Source organism: Camelus dromedarius, chromosome 32 (genome assembly GCF_036321535.1).
Source record: "Camelus dromedarius isolate mCamDro1 chromosome 32, mCamDro1.pat, whole genome shotgun sequence".
Lineage (NCBI taxonomy): Eukaryota > Metazoa > Chordata > Mammalia > Artiodactyla > Camelidae > Camelus > Camelus dromedarius.
The window spans coordinates 23,017,816-23,036,998 of record NC_087467.1 but is presented as its reverse complement, the minus strand read 5'-3'; the positions used below and the strand labels follow the sequence as shown (position 1 = coordinate 23,036,998).

Here is a 19,183-nt window from a genome sequence, read left to right as displayed (position 1 = left end):
AGTTCTCAGCTACAACTTCCAAAATGATTGGGGTGTCCCAGCAGCCCTTTTGTGATTGCCAAAACTCTCTGAGATTGGTCCTTGGGGCCTGTGAATTAAAGCCACGAAAGACAGATAACAGGAGAAAGGGTTTATTACATGTGCATACAGGGGATTCCTGGGGGAAAAAAGTGAAAACCTAGAGAAGCAGTTAGGCATACTCCCACCAGGGCTGATTCCGAGCGATGTTACCAGCGTCACGACACTGCACGTGGCACTGGGAGAAACAAGAAAGACACAAGACAAAACATGGAACCCACAGGCAAACCCAAAAAACACCCCCGCGGAGCCTACTTTTATAGGGAAAAGGGCTGGTGGGGGGGGCTGGCTTAACTGAAAGTTCATTGGAGGAAAGAAGGAGGGCAGGCTGGTAATGGCTTCTCATTGGCTGAACGTCAATGTTTCTCATTGGCTGGGCTGTAACTGAACGAGAAGAAATTCTTCCGCAAGAAGAGTAAAATAGTGCACTTCCTGTTTGGGAGAGGACGGTAGCTTCTTCCCGTGGGGCACGGAGATAAAGGTTAGTGCATGCAAATGACGGTGAGTGACAGCGCGTGAGCGCTCCCTCTGCAGGCCATTCTCGACTCTGCTCGCCAATTTCAGTGCGAAGTCCTTTACTGACTGTCAAGTCCTTGTCAGCTTGCATCTCTCTGACCCTCTACTATGTCTTAGTGTTTGTGCCCCCCCCCCATGTGTATGTTAAATCCTAACGCCAGGTTTGATGGTGTTTGGGGACGGGGCCTTTGGAAGGTGCTCGGGTCGTGAGAGGGAGCCTTCATGAGTGGGATTAGTGTCCCTATAAAGGTGACCCCACAGAGCTCCCTGGCCCCTGCCCTGCGTGCGTCTGCGGACACAGTGAGAAGCTGCCTTGGGGAGAGGCTCTCCCGCGACACGAGCACAACCGCTGTCCTTTACAAGCCACCCGGTCTGCAGTGTTTTGTATGATGACGGCGGCCGGAGCCGACTGGGACACCTTCCTTTTGAGGTTCTTTGGGCCTCTGACTCTCATACCGTCGGGAAGGGTCCCCGACTTGTAAGGACAAGTGATTGGACTGGGCCCGCTGGGATAGTCCGGGATAGTGTCTCCGTCTCAAGGTCCTGAACCTCCATCACATCTTCAAGGTCCCTTTTGCCCAGTAAGGGAACGTGCCCATCGGTCCGGAAATGAGGGTGTGGACATCTTTGGGGCCATTAATCAGCCAACCGCTGGGTCGTACACCCACCTCCTGCGTCAACAGTAGCAACGTTTTGCCGATACTGCTTTTTCTCCTATTTCCCTACTTTAAATTTTCTCTGGAGTATTAAAGAAAATTCCAGAAATCATATAATTTACCTATAATTACTTTAGTATGTTTCTCTAGTCTTAAAATAATACAATCACTTAATAGCATGCTATAGCAAAATTATCAATAATTCTTTAGTATCACCTAACATCCCTTCCATGTCTGTTTCCCAGTCTTTTAAAAGACGGCTTTTTTAAAAAGCTACTTTGTTCTGATTGTGGCCCAACCCAGACCACGAGCTGCATTTGGCTGACGCAGCTTTGCAACAGCAGATCTGCCTTTTGTTGTGATGTTACTTATTTGTGGAGTAAAGAAACTGGGGGATTTGGTCTGCAGACTTCCCCACATAGTGGATTCTGCGGATGGCTTCCTGCTGGTGCAACATAGCATGTTCGTTTGGTCCCCGTATTCCTTTAATCTTGTTCTAGGCTTAACCAGATTTCATCTTTCCCCTCCTCTTTTCAGTTGGCGGTAACAGTTTGGCAATGATGCCGTATACCTCCTGTTGCATCATACCACTGTTCACAGACAGGCCGGTTGTGCCAGTCTGGGTGGGTAAAATTGTTCCTCTGGGCGTATTCGAAACCATTACAATATCCTTGATAACAGTAATTACCACTTACTGCTTCCTTACATCAACCAGGCATTTCGCCGATTGCTTTTTTCTGCGATTTCTCAAGTCACGTCGCAGTATGCTCACAGATTTGCAAAAACACACCGGAATTGGTTGTTCGGTAGGCACTGAATTACTGCTCTGAGCTTCAGTTTTTTTTTTTTTTTAACAGTGATTCTTGCTCTTAGGTTATTCTGAGGATTTTTTTTAAGTAATGATGTGACGCTTTTTGAAAAGTAATATGCCCTGCTCTACTGCTGTTAAAAATAACAATAAAAGGAAAACCCCAAATAAACAGTCACTGTCGTCGCCTGTCTCATTGGTTCCTCACGAGTTTACTGAAGGCGCTGAGCCAGGCCCTGCGGGCGAAGATGGAAGCCGCCCGGTGCCGGCGCCCCCGCAGCGGGTGCGGCGGGGACTGAGGGGAGCAGGGCGCACGGCCGCCCCCGCGCGCGCCCGGGTCTGCGCGCCCCGGAAAAGCAGCGGAGCCGGCCCAGCGCCGCGCGGCGCCCGCCCGCAGCCCCGCTTCCCTAACCCGGTACCACCCCCAGCGCGGCGCCCCGCCCCGCGCCCCTAGCCGGGTACGACCCCCGCCGGGTACGACCCCAGCGCCCCGCCCCGCCCCGCTCCGCCCCGCCCCGCCCCGCTCCGCCCCGCGCCGCCCCGCGCCTGCGCGCCCTCCGCCCCGCGCCTGCGCGCCCTCCGCCCCGCGCCTGCGCGCCCTCCGCCCCGCGCCTGCGCGCCCTCCGCCCCGCGCCTGCGCGCCCTCCGCCCCGCGCCTGCGCGCCCTCCGCCCCGCGCGCTCCCAGAAAGAGTCCCGGGAGCCGACCCACGGCCGCAAGTCCTGTTCACCGCGTGCGCCGCGCCGCTCTCCCGCGCCCCCAGCCCGGCGCGCCTTCCCGTACGACCCGCCGGCCCAGGGTCCCGTCCCTTCCCTGCGGCCCGCGCTCCCCTCCCCTCGCTGCCCCGGGCTCGCCGTCCCTCGCGCTCGCCGCCTGCCGCCCGCCGGGTCCCGGGCCGCGGGAAGGTCGGGGACCCAAGAGCGCGCGGGCGGACCCGCCGGTGAGTCCGGGCCGCGAGGCCGACGCCGGGCTGGGGCCTCCGGGCCCCCGGGTCTGCCCGCCGGGCCAGAGTCCCGCGTCCCCCTGCGGCCTTTGTGCTGCTGCTGGTCGCTGTTCCCAGCCCCGCGAGCTGCTCCCCCACCCTTCCGGGGCACAGGTTCACCGACGGAACAACTAGAATGCCAGGAATTACTCATATGCTGGGAAACCGTGATCACCTAAGGCCTGTGTATTAAATAGCAGGGGCCTCTCCCTTCCTAGTTTACTGATGTAGCTTTCAAAAACCGTCTTCTTTAAAAATATCATTTAAGATGGAAAATTGAACATGCAGAACAGCTACAGATGATATTGTGGTAACAATACATGTGAATTTAACATAATGGACAAATGTTAAACATTTTTAATGCTGTTTTTTTTGGGGGGGGGTTAGATATTCGGTGATGGCTTTGAAGGTAAAAACCAGCCAATGGAGGGAATATTCTGCTGCTAGTTGTGGGCTGCAGCTGCTAGTCTGGTGTGCCTGGCAGCACAGAACAACGCTGTTTGTGTGTTTTAGATGTACGTACTTATGCTGTAATTAAAAGCGGCTGTTAAGGACCAGGGACAGCGTGTGGGTCATATTCTCAGCTGTGTGGTTCTCTGCCTCTTCCGTTAGCCGGGGCTCAGGCTCCTCTGGGTGCCCTCTAGGAAGTGATGTATTTCCTGCTTGGTGATAGTTATCTGAATGAAAGATTATTCAGCCACAAAACACGTTTTCTGTTTTATTTCAGGCGAAGGCGCTCTGGTTTTGGGGAGCACAAGCCGGCCTTGTCAACTGGTTGCACTCCTGAAAAGGTGAGAAAGTGACTCAGTGACAGTCCCCTAAATCCAGGCTCCTGGGACTTTTTTTTTTAAAATATAAAAGTAGTAAATTTAAATCGTAAAAGGAAGCCTTTGTCATAGGACATTGTTAACTTACAGGGTCTTCTGTGTGTGTGTGTTTGTGTTCCTTTTAAAAAAATTGTGGTGAAGCTTACATAACAAAATGTACCTTTTTTTTTTTGATGGGGGGTAGGTAATTAGGTTTTATTTTTACACTGATCTTAGCCAAAAGGCGAAGAAGAGATAGGTTTTATTTTTAGAGGAGGAGCTGGGGACTGAACCCAGGACCTCATGTGTGCTAAGCTCATGCTCTACCCCTGAGCTGTGTCCTCCTCCCTGTTTCTTTATGGAATTAAGAACATGGAAGCCGGCAGGAAGGGCCAGGGCTCCTGGCCTCTGGTCTGTCTACGGGACATCCTTATCGAGGGAGACGCTGGCCCACGCAGAGGGCGGCATGGGCACAGCTCGGTTACACCCCAGCCTCTGCGTGTCTCTGCAGCATCCTGCTCTCTTGGTCTGGTTTGGTGACCCACCTGGGCTGACTGGCCAGGGCCTCGCCTCCCTGTCTCAGAAGAGGTTCTCTGACTCAGCGCAGTGGGCATGGAGGGCAGTTTGAACTTGTCCTTCAGGTTTTCACGTTGGGAAACTGGGAACCCAAGGATCAAAGGTTTGCAGAGCTGCCGCCGGCTGGGCTCGCCCTTCCCAGTCCTCGTCCCTCTGTGGGGAGGGGCTTCCAGCTGCTGTTTTGGCCTTAGCTTTTGGGATTTTGGGGGGTTTGCGGCCTGGGAAAAGAAAACGAGACAGGCAGGTCAAATGGGTGCGTTTGATCTGTTTGAGCCCCAGCAGAGGAGGTCCCGTGTGCAGGGACAGAGTCGTTACTCCTCTCCTGTTTTATCCGCAAGGGGAGAGTCACACGGGTGGGTGGTTGCTGGTGATATCCATCCACATGCTGAGGCTTGGCTGTGATGGGTGGACGGCAGCAGAGAGGAGTCGCCCTTTGTCCTGGGCTGGCCTCGCGGGGCCGAGTCACACTGGGTGACAGCGTTTACCGTCAGGGCCACTCTTCCCTCTCCGAGGTGGTCCCGTTGGCATAGAAGGTGTAAGCGATGCTGGTTCAGCCTTTGGGAGAACAGGTTGTAGGCGAGGGGGAAGGCCTGGCCCAGACCTGGTGACTGAGGTTCTGTCCGTCGTCCCGGCAGAATTCCTGAGAGCAGGTGGTCCCAGACGGGGCACGTGCACGGCTGCTTTGACCTCTGTGCGTCTAGCAATGGGGTCCTGCCCCGCTCTCATCAGGCACTTAAGGCGGACGGTGCCTTCCCCGTGCAGGCGGGGACGGGAGGCGGGGGCACCGTCCCGTCAGGTCCTCTTGGCTAAGAAGCCGCCCTGGAAGTGAGTCCTCGCACCGCCCGACACCGGCAGCACGGCTTCACCAGCCGTGAGGGGGTTCCCTCGTTTCTCAGCTTCTGGGGGTGTTTTCAGTTCCGGGGTTACGTTTTGCACTTTTGACAATGGCTCAGAAAATGCGTTTGCCCCTGCTCACTGTCAGGGCAGGTTTAGTTGTTCTGCGCTTCAGCGGTTGCTTGCTACATGACCCCTCTGCAGAACAGGCTGACTTACGGGACTCGGGCTCGGGGTGGACTCTGCAGACGCTGGTCCAGGCCCTCCGGGAGTGAGTGTCTTCTTCCCCTTGGCTGTCAACCCTAAGAAGGCTCCTAGACGCATCCTGGAAAATCCTCTCCCTGGGGAGGGTTTTCCGTATTTATTGGCTCCATTTGGACCCATGGTTAGTGTCTGCGCAGCCCCCGCCCTCTGCAAGCCTCCTGGAGCGCCTCCCGTATCTGCGTCCTCTGTGGCCTCCGGCCCACCTCCTGTCCTAAGAGTCTCACCTTGAGCGTCATTCGGGGGGCCTCAGGTAGGACGCCCCTCCCAGAGCCTGTCTCAGGGGCTCCTGTCCTCAGCTGCCCTTCAGGTGTGTCAGGACGGATGCTTTCCCTACAGGACGTGAAGTGCTACGACTCAGACGCGTCCCCAAACACTGGGAGGGCTCCCAGAGGGAAGCCACTGCATGTGAAGGTCTTACAGTGGAAGCTGCCCAGAGTGGAAGGCTGATTTGCAGGTGAAAACCCGCATTTGTGAACAGGTGCATAATCACAGGGCGGAGTTCATGACTGCGGCTGTCGGACCCCAGCTCAGCCAGCGAGGAAGCCCCTTGTCTGTGAATGTTCTCTTCTTTTATGGAAAAGCCATTTAGAAAAGTGATGAATTTGCATTAAAGGGTGGCGGGGGGCAGGGGGGCACTTATGGCCTTTGATTTTTAAGGAGGGGGTGGTGGTGAATCCCGGGGGGAGCCAAGTGGCATTTACTTTCTATTCCCTGAGTTTTCCTGTCATGCTCCCTACCCTAACACACATCCTTCCCCAGACTGCCGATCAGTGACTTCCAAAGTGATACAGGAAAAAAATGGGGCAACGTCGTAAGAGGAGGGGCGCGAGAGAGGATGGCAGCGTCCTGGGTCCCAGACGAGTCCCTCGGACGCGCCCCGCCAAGTGTGGGCCCTTGGCTTCATGCAGGAAAGAATTCAGGAGCGAGCCACAGTTGAGCAAAAGTAGATTTATTGAGAGAGATGTGCACTCCGTGCACCGAGTGTAGGCCGTCAGAAGCCACGGGGCGGGAAGGGGTGGCTAGCTTTTACGTGCTCGGTGACGCCACATGCTAATGAGTAGGAGGACCGCTCCGACTGTTTAGGGGAAGGAGCAGGATTCCCAGGCACTGGGCCACCACCTTTGTTTTGGCCTTTTATGGTCAGCCTTGGAACTGTTGTGGCACCTGTGGAGTGCCATTTCCCACGGTAATACATTACAGTGAGCACGAGGTCACTGGAGGTCAAATCTTCCACCATCTGGGGCCTCCAGGTCTATTGAGCGTTGACTATTCTGCCATCTTGGTGCTAATTACTGTGTCATTCCTTTAATGGTTGTGCCCTGCCCCCTTCCCTTCTGTCTGAAAGGTAGTGACCAAACTTTGTCCCTTAGTGGGAAGATCATTCTGGTCGTGCCATCCTGGGGATGCCTAGAAAGCCGTGATCAGTAGGCAGTCGGATGCAGTGTCTTTATGAAAGCAGGACAGTCCTGTTTGTTCGGGAGGTAGGTGGTATTCTGTAACTAGTCCCTTGATGGAGGGAGGTGGTGATCGCGCCGTATTAAGGACCGTAAATGGTCCAGTCCTTCTCTTCCCTGCAGCACGTGGCCCCAACCTGGACGCCGCCTGCACCTCCCCCAGCCTGGTTTCCTCGCGGTGACCTGTTGCCAGTGTTGTTGGTATGGATTTGACTCTTGGCTCCTCCAGGCACACCATGGCCGTGATCAGGCTGGGGTCTGGCAGACCGCCGACGAGGAGGGCTTTCTTGCTGCTGAAACTCACGGCTGTCACCTTGTCGGTGCTTCTGTTCTGTGAATTTCTGATCTATTATGGTGTGATCGTCCGGTGTCACTGGCCTGAGGTGGAAACTCCAGCGGACAGCAGGGGCCGGGGCCCCCCCGAGCCTGCACTGCGAGCCATGTTTTTGGCGGATACCCACCTGCTCGGGGCAGTGAGAGGCCACTGGCTGGACAAATTACGAAGGTAGGAGGGGGAACAGGGAGAGTTCTGCAGGCCTGTAGGCAGGAGGGTCCGGCCGCACGGCTTCAGGGACTCATTTATTTGTTATTTTCCCCTCAAAGAAGGACATTTGGGGCATCTGACTTTTCCTTTAACTTACGATTTACTGCGTACCTGTCATGGACAAGGACCCAGAATTGTGAGTGGGGCGTGTGTTTGAGTCCTGTGACTCCGGACAGAGTTCAGGCCCTCCGAGCCCGTTTGCCTCCCCGTCTAGGTGGGTTCGCACGGGAAACCTCATGGGCCGTGTGAGGAAGGATGCCCGGCGCCTGAGTGGGGTCCGCGGGGGCGCCCTCTCCCCTGGGCAGCGTTGGCAGGCCCCCTTCGCTGTCCCTGGTGTGCCCCGAGTCCCTGGGTTTGCCCCTCCAGGCGGCCGGAGGAGCTGAGCAGGTGGGGGGACAACTTCGACCGGCACAGCTTATTCTGTTTTCTCACTGGAAGGCTTAAAAAAAATTTTTTTTAATTAAAAAAAATTATGTTAAAATAGAAATGCATGCAGTTGGCCACCTCAGCCGCTTTCAGCAGAGCGCCCATGGCATTAAGAACGCTCGCGCTGCTGTGCGGCCACCGCCGTCCGCCCCAGAGCTCTCTCCTCCTCCAGCCTGGGGCTCCCCCGGCTCCGGAGCCTCATGCGTGGCCAGTCCCGCGGGCGGTCTGCCCTGCCCTCCTGCTGCTGTTTCTGCCTGCTTTCTTCTCTGGGGTGAATAACACTAAATCGAGACAAACTGAGAAGCGTATGTGTGAGACGCCGAGTGAGGAGATGTCCACGCTGAGCTTCACGTGGGCCTCAGAGGCTCCTCTGACCAAAAGTTACCTTCCAGAGAGCTTTCTTTTTTGGCTTTATTTAATTTTTTTGGGGGGGTGGGGGAGGCAATCAGGTGTATTTATTGATTGATTTTAATGGAGGCGCTGGGGATTGAACCCAGGACCTCGTGCACGCTAGGTTCCCCTCTTCACCTGCCCTCGGACGTAGCCCCCCTCCTGTAGGGGAGGCAGCTGGGAGCCTTAGGACGGTGGCCGAGGTGGCGTTGGCTGGGCAGACACTGATGGTCTAGGATCCCTACTGTGTGCCCTTGTGTTCCGTCCCAGGACTGTCCTGTGAGAGCAGGGCTCACTGTCTCCATTTACCAACAAACTAGGAACCCAGGGAGTGGGCAGCATTCTTGAGGTGACTGCTGGCCAGTGGGGGGCGGGCACATTGGGCCTGGCCTGCGTGTGAGGTGCCAGACCCGAGGCTCTGTTCTGTGCTGGTCCGACTCTGGGCTGAGCGTTTGTACGTCTGGGGTCTGCAGGACTCCCAGGTCTCATGCTGGCCAGTCTGTTTCTCGTTGGTCTCCCCCCAACTCTGAAGGCCTGAAGGAGGTCGAGTTTCTTTTGAGAAGCGAGGTGCTGGCATCTCCTTGGTGTGGCGCAAAGTCAGTCCACTTTGGGCATCTTGGGCAGGTGGATTCGGCCCTCAGGCCTGGGGTGTGAAGTGTGTGGGAGGGCAGCCCGGGTGTCCCCCGGCCCCTTTCCCCCTCAGTGAGGCAGACGGGGACTCTGGCTCTTCCAAGCAGGGGGCCACGGGACGTCTTGGTCCACTTTTAAATGGCCCAGAAGACGGGCTGAGCTTGCTTTTCCTGTCTGTCGGCCTCCAGGGAGTGGCAGATGGAGAGAGCCTTCCAGACGGCGCTGTGGCTGCTGCAGCCGGAGGTCGTCTTCATCCTGGGGGACGTCTTCGATGAAGGGAAGTGGAGCTCCTCCCAGGTGGGTGGGACCCTGCCAGCCAGGCGCCCTGGCCCTGCCCCGGGGGTCCAGCACGGGATGCCCAGGGGACCCGTGGAGCCGTGTCACGAGGGTTGGAAGTACTGACGTCCACAGTGGATAGTCTGTCTTGAAGATCTTAGGTTCTGTGTCAGGGCCAGTCTTGAGTTAGGTTGGCCAGTCTTACACCTGTCTATGTAGGAAGTATGCAGATTAGCTGGACGCCGTGTTCCCATGAACCTCTCGGAAGGGGTCGGGCAGGCAGGAGGGGTGCTACTTCAGCTGTCTCTGGAATTAGAGAATAAATGTTGAAGTGTAGTCTGACTGTCCCCGCTTCCTTAACAGCTGCGTTAGGAGCTTGTGCCACAAGGTTACCTGTTACTGTCCCCTGATGTTCCTTCTTCTGAGGGGGGTTGGGAGGGACCCAGGCTTGGTGTGAGGGGGTCTCAGGGGCCTGAGACCAGGTGACGTCAGCCTTCCCACAAACCAAAGGGAAAGCCTGTTCTCACCTCGGCTGTCAGAATGCTTTGCTCAGTACAGTCTTGGGATTAATGAAAGAAAAAAATACAAGAAGCTGTTCTTCCTCCTTAGTTAAAGATGTTCAGTCACTAATGGTTTTGGAAGATATTAAAAAAAATTCATTGAAATTTCCCAGGACAATCTAAAAGCTGTACGAAGAAAGTCTTGGTCTAGGTCTGATAGGAACCCGCACTGCAGGGCCGCAGAGTCTGCTGCCGTCCTGTCCGCGGTGACTCTCGGGCTGTGGACACGCCACGGCTAAAAGCCATGAGTTAGCAAATGAGGTTGGACGTAGATGTTGCCTTTGCAAATTACAGGGAACATTTTCTGTTTTTCTCATTTTATGTTATTCTGATGTTAGGTTATTCTAACTTTAAATATTACTTGTCAAAGTCTTGGTAAATGTATTGGAGGACCCTCTAGCCAGCATATTTCCCTAGGCTGGGCCGAATTTAAAACTTGAAGGATAAAGGTGACTACTATTCAATGAGGTGTTGTCCAACCTAGAGTGTTTGCCCCGTTTTTGTTTTTAGGCTTAATAAAAATAAGAATTAAATGGACATCGTTCTCAAGCTTTCACAGTTAAAGCCAAAGTCAGAAACATCCTGAGAGATTTACTGGGCTTTTGTCTTTCTTTCCGCCCCGTCCTGCCGTCCAGCCACCAGGGGAGGGCCGGTCCCTGTCCCGTGGGAGAGCACACAGTACTGGACACCTCAGTGGCCTCAGAGCCTGTTCTTAGGACCAGTCTGGATGCAAAGGGATCCTCAGCCCAGGGTCTGCACGTGGTCGTCAGGGGACCGGGAAATAGTGGGTTTGGGGGAGTGCCAGTTAATGTTTTAAGATGGAGAGATACCATTTCATTAAAATTTGGCTTCAGATTAAATAGTTACAGTAACTAGTGCGTGTTGGAAAAAGAGGTGGGACTTGGGTTAGAATTCTGCATGCTGGCCTCAGGAACACCCATCTGGATGGGGTCACCTTCTCCCCGTCCAGTCGGGGCAGGGCAGGTGCCCGGGTCTCAGCAGGACCCCTACCCACAGGCCTGGGCGGACGACGTGGGGAGGTTCCAGACCATGTTCCGACACCCTGCTCACGTGCAGCTGAGGGTGGTCGCCGGCAACCACGATGTTGGCTTCCACTACCAGTGAGTGACCCGGCGTCACGGCTGCGGGGGCTGCGACTTCCCCACTGCGGGCGCCGCCCTGGGGCGAGAGGAGGCAGCTGGGGTGGGGGAGGCGCCCAGGGCTCTGGCAGCGGACAGGTGATTGAGGTGCCCGTGAGTGACTCTAACTTGACTCTTACATCTCGTGGTCGCTTACGTTTTCCTTGGGTGTCAGAGAACAAGACGACGTGGGCTGTAATAGCTGATACTTACACAGAGCGTATCTTTTATTTTACTTCTTAGGTTTATTATGTTACCATTGGGCCTGTTCTTTTGCCCTTTGTGCCAGGGAGGAAGCCGAGGCCTGAGGACTAAGTCACTGGCCCGGCCCCCAGCTTGCTCAGCAGTGCGACCAGTGGGAGCTCAGAAGGGCTGGCACCCCAATCCGGAAAGTGACTTTTCCGTGTTCATGATAATTCTTAAGAGGTTTCAAGATGGCTTGTTTTGAAAAACTGCTTCTTTTTGCAATTGAATGTAGGATGAACACATACAAGATAAAACGATTTGAGAAAGTTTTCAACCCCGAAAGGCTGTTTTCTTGGAAAGGAATTAAGTGAGTATTACTATTTTTGTAATATACACATTTTTTTAAATTGAAGTCTAGTCAGTTTACAATGTTGCATCGTTTCTGGTGCACAGCAGCATGTCCCGGGCACACACACAGATACTCCTTTTCGTATCTTTCACTAAAGGTTGTTACAAGACACTGAATTTAATTCCCTGTGCTCTAGAGTAGGGCCTTTTTATTATATATAGTACTTTGAGTGAGTATTATTTGTGAATTCTTATGGAGGCCCCTCGCCCCTGGAAACTTTTTCAGAGGGGACTGCGTGCTGGGTCAGACCCACGTCCTGTCCGGCCTGGTTTACAGCCGAGGCCCAAGGTGCTAAGACACAGGCCCAGGGACAAGGTCAGGTGCGGAGTGTCTGGGACCGTCACAAGTTCAGGGTGGAGCCTCCTTGACCCTGACTTGGACGCCACGCCCAGAAAGGCTGTTCTGTTCTCTTAATGTCAGCTTGGCACGTGCTCACAGCCTGGCTGAGCAGAGACTTAAAGCTTCCTTCCCCTGGGGATGCGTGTCCCGGGTGGACAAGGCAGGCGGCCCGTGGCCTGACTCCCTGCCCTTTCTGCAGTTTCGTGCTGGTCAACAGCGTGGCCATGGAAGGAGATGGCTGTGACATCTGCTCTGGAGCTGAGGCTGAGCTCCTGGAGATCTCCCGGCAGCTGAACTGCTCCCGGGAGGTAGGACAGCCTGCGGGGCCCAGCGCCTCCGGTCTCCCTCTGCCCTGCCCACCATCCAGCCACCCGACCCAGCACCCGTACCCTGGGTTGCCTCTGTCCCTCCCACCGTCCAGTGAACGCAGGGTTTCTCTGACCAGCAGGAGCATCACCCCGGCAGGTGTGGAGACGGAGGGCCGCTGCCAGCCTCGGCCCCAGTCCTTCTGCAGGTGAGGGTGCCTGCCCGAGTGCAGTGGATGCGCCCAGGGCCTTACTGTCCCCTGACTCTTCTCTGGTTCTGGACAGCACTTCCCGCTTTACCGGAGAAGCGACGCCCACTGCTCCGGGGAGGACGCTGCGCCCCCAGCCGAGAGGGGCATCCCCTTCCAGGAGCGGTACGACGTGCTCTCCCGGGAGGCCTCCAGGAAGGTTTGTGCCCGGTGGGGCATGGAGTCAGACTTCCTGGGGCGGGCGGCGACACCGGGCGGGGTGGGCAGTGTCCCGGATGGTCATTCCATCGCGTGTCCCCTCCCTCGCCCTGCGCCGGCCCAGGAAACCCACCTCCCTCCCCTAACGTCTGGTTACTGAAACCCTTGGGGGGAGAGGGTACAGCTCAGCTGTAGAGCAAGGTCCTGGGTTCAATCCCTAGTACCTCCGTAAAAAGGAAAAAAATTAGTACTCCTAACTGTTCTTTATTCTGTTTTCCCGCCAAGTTACATGTATTTGGGGGTGCGAATGAGACTTAGTTACCTCTTTGGGGGGAGGTAATCAGATTTATTTATTTATTTAATGGGGGTACTGGGGAGGGAACCCAGGACCCTGTGCTCGGCCCCTGAGCTCCACCCTCCCTGCCCTGAGCTCATTTTTGATGGAGTCTGAGCAGACAGAAGGCTTTGGAGGGCTGAGTGCAGGGGGGCCCTTGGACGGGGCGGGGTGGGTGGTGGTGGCCCTGTCCCTGCAGGGAGGTGGCCACGCCCTCACCGCCTCTGCCGTCCCCGGGCAGCTGCTGTGGTGGCTCCGGCCGCGCCTGGTCCTGAGCGGCCACACGCACCATGCTTGCGAGGTCCTCCACGGGGCCGGCGTCCTGGAGGTCAGTGTGCCGTCGTTCAGTTGGAGGAACAGAAATGACCCCAGTTTCATCATGGTAGGTGAACATTTATTTTCGTCTCAAAGCTTCCGTACGTATTTAAATCAACACAGCGATCAACTATGTACTTACTGCAATCTGTGGAAATACACAAAAGCCGCACGCAAGCGCCCCTCTCCCCAGACACACCAGCGTGGACACCTCTCTGGGGATGGTTGTTCCGGGGGGGGACCTCACAGTGTCTTACCCTGCAGGGACGGCAGTGCCAGCTCAGCCTGTTCAATTCTCCAAGGAAGCAGGGTCATTTTCCTTCATTCGCTGCACCCAGTCACCTCGCCTTAGCTTCCAAATATGCCCATTTGCTCCAGCAGAAAAATGGGCCAGCCCTTGCTTGTTTACTGCAGATGGTAACTAGTGACCCCCTGTGGATCGGCTCTTCTCTCTGACCCAGGAGTCCAGCATCCGGGTCACAGTGCTTTTATGTCAGGTGCCTTTACTTCATAAAAAGATGGGGGAAACCTCCTGTTTCCAAATTCAGAGTCAGTGAACATTCCCCACTGTCACTCCGCACGGCAAGAGTGTCCACCAAAATACACTGCCCACCAGGCTGCCCCCAGCACACGCATTCCAGCATCGAGTGGCATGAAAAGCTGCCATGCCCTGCCTGCTCCTTGTTGACCGTTGATCTAAGTCCCCTGCCTCTCTGATCCCCTCTCTTGCCTGTCCCCGGGTTTCGGAGGAACCAGGAGCTAGCTTCATTGAGGGGGGTCAGCTCCCGGACCACCTGCACTCAGCACACTCAGGCCCAGGGCTTGGGGTCGGGGTGGTGTGGGCTGGAGCCCGTGCCCTTGGTCTGAAGGCCCGGCTGCCTGCCTGTCCTCGCTTCCTTCCCAGGGCAGCTTTACGCCCACAGACTACGTCCTGGCCAAGTGCCCCCTGCCCCGCGAGGACACAGTCCTGACCACGTACTGCGGAGCGGCCGGGTGCCTCGTGGTCCTCACGCTAGTCCACATGAGGCTGCTGGCCTCACCTTTGCACGTGGGTTGGAACCTGCTCAGAAAATTTAAGACCACGTGAGTAACAGGCATCAAGACCAGAGGAGCTGACCTGCGGGCGGTGCTCCAGCGAGTGAGACTGAGCGCTGCTTGGGAGCTAGACCCCTGGGCCGATCCCCGCGGGGTGAGGGTGAGCTGCTGGTGCTGTTCCCATGCTGTCACAATGGAGCGTGCACTCTCCAGAGTCTGTTTTCTCACTTCATCAAAGATGTGTGTAATCACGGATTGTATCTACAGCTCGCAGAAGCTGCGGGCGTCACTGGCGTGCATGCGACAGCCTGCGTTCCCCAGTCAGCACCGGCAGGCTTGGGGTGAGGTGACACCACCAGTGGTCCTGCGGGTGGTTCTCAAGTTCCTACCTGTGCTAGTCAGATGCTTCAAATAAACCCAGATGCTACAAGCAGGAATAGCTGTTCCCGCAGACTCCTGTGTGTCCGCGCTAACTGGTTGGAATCGGGTTTTTAGATGAGTGTCATTTTCTCTCCAGCAGACCCGACTGTTAAATCAGGATCAAAAGCCCGTCAGTGAGCAAAAGAAACTTGAAAAGTAGCCTCCAGGAAGAGGCATTTGGTGTTTAAAAACAAGTATGCCTTGGTAATTTTAAGCCAGGTAAAGTGGATTCTTTTTGCATTTTTTCCTTGAGAGTCTGGCTCCTCAGTCAGACCTTTAAATAGGAAGTTCACTTACAGGGGATTGCTGAGTGATGCGGAGAACAACATACAACTCTTGTTTTTTGTGTATATGTGTTGGGTTGTATCTCTTCATGTTTTCTTCATGTTTTACTTCGAAAATGCAATGGAAATGGAAAATCATTTCTACTTCATCTGTCTCCGTTCACCTGAGAGTTTTATGAAACAGGCAAGGATGGGAGAGGCAGGAACTGGGTGATAATGAGATAAAAAACGTGATGGTGTGTTGTCTTTGACGTCGCCATCCTGTATTTTGTGTAAAAGTCGTATTTAGCCGTGGATGAGTTTACAGAGGATTACAAGATGCTGGTTTACAGAGCAAACTTGAAACTATCAAAGACTAAATGAAGTCGATGAAGTCACGTAGGCTGGGCTGCCTCCTCTCTGCTTTGTGTGGTTGGAGTAGAACCTCGGACATCTTCACAGACTGCCTGACCTGGGGAAGCCACCCTCAGGGCCGTGGCCAAGCATGAGGGGCTTTCTGGGTCTCGTACTGGAGCCATCTTGCGAGGCTGCATCTGCAAATCTCTCAAGTTTGAGAAATAGCCATGTATTTTGACTTGGTATTTCAGTAAAGGTTTTGTAATGTTTCTTCTTCAAAAGGCAAGTAAGAGTCCCTCCTTCGATTCTCCACGGCCAGGCACAAGCCTGAACCCTTGTCTTTTTCCTGCTATTTGTTTACGATGGAACCTGGGGTCAAGTAAGTGGTTCTAAAGCTTTGACTAACAGTTTTCAAAGAGCGAAATAATGGAGACACATTGTCTAGAGAAAAATACCACCCCTGGGTCCCTGGAAGAAGCTGTGGCGTGGGTGCAGCGTTTTGTGAGGTGCGGGTGACTACGTGTATAGTTTATATTTATATAAATTTATATGGGCATATATTTTTTATCCAGAAGTATTGTAAAAAGTACCAAACTGGTAAAGTGTCCTAAATTCTAATACACCATTCATTCCTGTTTTCAGAGCAAGCGGCAGGGAATGTTGACAGCTGTTCAGCACAACAAAAACACATTTGTTCTATGGGGGTAGCCGTTACCAAGGCACAGAGCTCTACAGGGATTTCCTTGAGTAGTTGTACAAAATAGTATTAGATTCTGTGGTCTGTACAGTATAATAAACCAGCAATAAAACAACAGAAGGAACCTGGGGAAGGAGCCCGTGCCCGAGCAGGTGAGTCCAGGGACCCCTGGAGCCCGACCGCGGCCCGAGCGCACGTGGGGTCTCTGTGAGAGGCCGGCCGCCACTGGAGATGGGCCTGAACGGGCCCTGTCCCCTCGGCGGCCGAAGGGTCTGGGCCAGGTCGTGGGCCAAGGCGGGCAGGAGGGCGGCCCCCACGCGTCGGCCACTCCCCACGTCCGCCCGGGTGCCTCCCCAAGTGCCACCCCCGGGAGGGCGGGGGTCTGCAGCCACGCGGGGGGGGGCGTGGCCAGCGGGGCGGGGACCCGAGCCCCAGGGGCGGGGCTGGGGAAACTCACTGCTCCGCCCCGGGGGAGGGGCGGGGCTCACAGCAGCTCGTACTGCTTCAGGTGCATCCTCTGGATGATGTCCCTGCAGTCGTTGAAGACGCGGCGGATGTTCTCCGTGTCCACGGCGCACGTGAAGTGGGGGTAGCAGTAGTGCTTGCCGTCCCCCGTGGCCGTGCTGATCCTCTGGGGGAGAGCGCGCCGTGAGCCCGGGCCGGGGCGGCGCCCCAGCGGGGCCCAGCGTGCGGTTCGGGGCGGACCGCCCGGGAGCGAACCTCCCAGCACCTCCCGGCGGTGGGGGAGACGCCTCGCAGCTGAGGCCCAGGACACCGGGCCCTGGTCACTGTCAACACACATGTCGGCGCGGAGCCCTAACCCCCAGCACCTGAGTGTGACGATCTGGGGCGGGGTCTTTAAAGAGGCACTGACGTTAAATGGGGTCACGAGAGTGGCCTTCATCCAACATGACCTGTTCTCCCAAGAGGAGATCAGGTCACAGACACAGAGGCCAGGCGAGGGTGCAGGCAGGTCATGCTGTCCTCACGCCTTAGGAGGACCAGCCCTGCGACACCTGGGTCTGACGCCTGCAGAGTCCCGTGGGGCTCTTTCCACGGGTGCCCCTCTGACCCCTACTCCTTTCTCTGCAAAGCATCTGTGGAAACAGCCCCACCAGGACCCCTGCACCCCCAAGGTTCCACAAGAGGCTTGGAGGTAAGAACCTGGCCGGGCTGCCCGTCTGCAGTCACACAGATCTCAGGGGTGGGGTCCCTGCGAAGGCAAACTTCAAACAGCCTCAACTCTCCTAACATGCTGATTGTCCCTCAAATGGACCGACCCGAGCCTCTCAGGGCCCCGGGCAGGTCCTGCCTCAGCCGGCTCGCCTGGCTGCCTCCCTCCCCCTGGCGGCAGAGTTCAGGGTCAGGGAGTGTGAGGGTGCCGGACAATGCTAGGAAGATGGCCCCTCGCTGACCATCAGCGTTAAGAGGGCTCTGGCGCCGGGCTGGACTCCACCTACAACCTTCTCCTGCCTCCTCTCAGGCCTGTGTTCCACCGGCAATGCTCCTGTCCAGACTAAACATGGTAAATGACTGACTCTGCAGTCTGCCCTGCTGCCTCATCAGGCCGGGTCGTGGGCTCCAAGCCCCGCCGCCCTGGACGCCCCTCTGCCCCAGGCAAACTCCACAAGAAAAAAGTTACGTCGACACCCCCGGGCCCTGACTTCCCCGCCACGCAAACTGGGTACAAGGCAGACACTGTCCACCGTCAGGGACCAGAAGGCTCGCCCAGGTCTGCACGGGGTGGTGGGGGCATTCATATCGGGGAACGCCCAGCTCAGTTTCTAGTCCTTAAATGCCTGATTTCCACACTAACTTCTAGTTCTCGTTAGAAGCGTGTTGTGGGTTTCACACTTTATGATCCTCAGAAGGGCGCCCTGACAGGGACAATCTCGGTCGGCGCAGCAGAGGTGCCCGCTGTCGGGCTGTGGGGGACGCTAGCTTGAGCTGCCCTGGGGCTCCCCTAACCGCCCTGGGGGACTTGGGGGACGTGACGTCTCACTGTCGATACCGTCTCAGCACGAGATTCGAGAGGCAGCCCTCGGGTGTGGTGGGCAGAGGGTAGAGAGGGGGCTCCCAGGAGTCAGGCGAGGGTCTGATGCCCCGGAAAGGCGGGCAGTCCGGGGGGACACACACCAAGTGCTGTCGGGGTCTCTGTGGGCCAGCCTGTCAGTGTGTCTGGGCGTCCGCTAGGTTCAAGCCAAGGACGCTCACGGCCAGCGGCATACCGTACTTTATGCCAGAGGAAAACAGTATGTAGGTAGACGCGGCAGACACGGCAAGATTTTGCCAACTGGCCCGTCTGGGTGAGGAGTATGTGGGAATTCTTTGTGCAGTCCTTTCACTGTTTATATAAGTGTGAAATTATCTCACAATAAAACGCTTTTTTCAAAAAGGGGGATGTCTGCCGGTCAGCTTCCACGTTAACCCAGAGCCTCCGCGTATTGGACTCAGGAAGTCACGCCCTGTCCTGGGTGCTGGTGGTTCAGACTCTGCTGAAGGGCTCTTTCCTTTTAAGAAATTGCAAGCCCTGGCTGCCTGTCTTTGCTGTGAAGCTGTGTGACCTGAAGTCAGAATCTGACCTCTGAGCCTCGGTGTGCTTGGCTGTGAGATGAAGGAACGACACCCTCTGTCAACTCTCATCATCTTGGGGGAGAATAAATGAGGTCAGGAAAGGTTAAGTAATCTGCCAGCTGCAGAGAACAGGGCACCCTAAGGTGGCAGGGAGACGGAGGTACGGAAACCGCTTACCAGGAACAGGTCGCGGATGAAGAATTTAGCTCTTGTGACTTTGGGATCTTCTCCTGCATCTGGTGTCGCTGTAGAAGACCAAAGGGAGTTTTGTGTAAGTGACGAGAAGCCGATGCAGCTCGATGGGACGGCCGGGAGCAGGCGGGGGCCGAGGCTGACGGCGGGAACGGGCCTTTCAGCTCTTCTCCCTCACTGATTTTAGCCACTGTCTGTGGCTCTGATGAAACTTTGTTTTGGCGGTGGGGGGGCAACTTCCAGTTAAGTACAGTGAAAGCAGCTCAGTGACCGGGAAGCCGTCCCCCGGCCCTCGCAGCTTGTCCCGCTGGCCTGGTCCCTGGGGGCCCCTTTCACGCCCACTACGGACTCGGGCACCTGCAGCCCCACTGCCATCACTCTGACTGCCCCCTGTCCTCACACCTTCCCAGGG

At 55.9% G+C, this 19,183-nt stretch overlaps 2 protein-coding genes across 14 annotated transcripts in view; one reads left to right on the top strand and one right to left on the bottom strand.

Annotated features, from left to right (window-relative positions):
• Nucleotides 1-490: 490 nt before the first annotated feature.
• On the top strand, nt 491-15,589 carry MPPE1 (metallophosphoesterase 1). Of its 11 annotated transcripts, XM_064481628.1 has the most exons (14): nt 2,721-2,997; nt 3,767-3,830; nt 4,357-4,524; nt 5,646-5,769; nt 5,856-5,973; nt 6,890-7,000; nt 7,203-7,478; nt 9,152-9,260; nt 10,817-10,920; nt 11,417-11,491; nt 12,072-12,180; nt 12,318-12,386; nt 12,463-12,585; nt 13,160-13,585. In XM_064481628.1, the coding sequence occupies exons 6-14, from the start codon at nt 6,969-6,971 to the stop codon at nt 13,583-13,585; spliced, it is 1,323 nt and encodes a 440-aa protein (XP_064337698.1). In that variant the 5' UTR covers nt 2,721-2,997; nt 3,767-3,830; nt 4,357-4,524; nt 5,646-5,769; nt 5,856-5,973; nt 6,890-6,968. The 11 variants fall into 11 exon arrangements, with proteins under 11 accessions (XP_064337700.1, XP_064337701.1, XP_064337699.1 ...); XM_064481635.1 differs by lacking the exons at nt 4,357-4,524; nt 5,646-5,769 and adding an exon at nt 14,138-15,589 and having other exon boundaries at nt 2,724-2,997; nt 12,321-12,386; nt 13,160-13,300; XM_064481634.1 differs by lacking the exons at nt 4,357-4,524; nt 5,646-5,769 and adding an exon at nt 14,138-15,589 and having other exon boundaries at nt 2,725-2,997; nt 13,160-13,300.
• Nucleotides 13,291-19,183, bottom strand: part of GNAL (G protein subunit alpha L) — a 71,249-nt gene continuing 65,356 nt past the window's right edge. For all 3 annotated transcript variants that reach the window (XM_064481637.1, XM_064481638.1, XM_031439219.2), the window contains 2 exons: nt 18,757-18,824; nt 13,291-16,636 (listed from right to left, as the gene is read on the bottom strand). In XM_064481637.1, the coding sequence (XP_064337707.1) occupies nt 16,490-16,636; nt 18,757-18,824 (215 nt within the window). In that variant the 3' untranslated portion in view covers nt 13,291-16,489. The remainder of the gene's footprint in view (nt 16,637-18,756; nt 18,825-19,183) is intronic.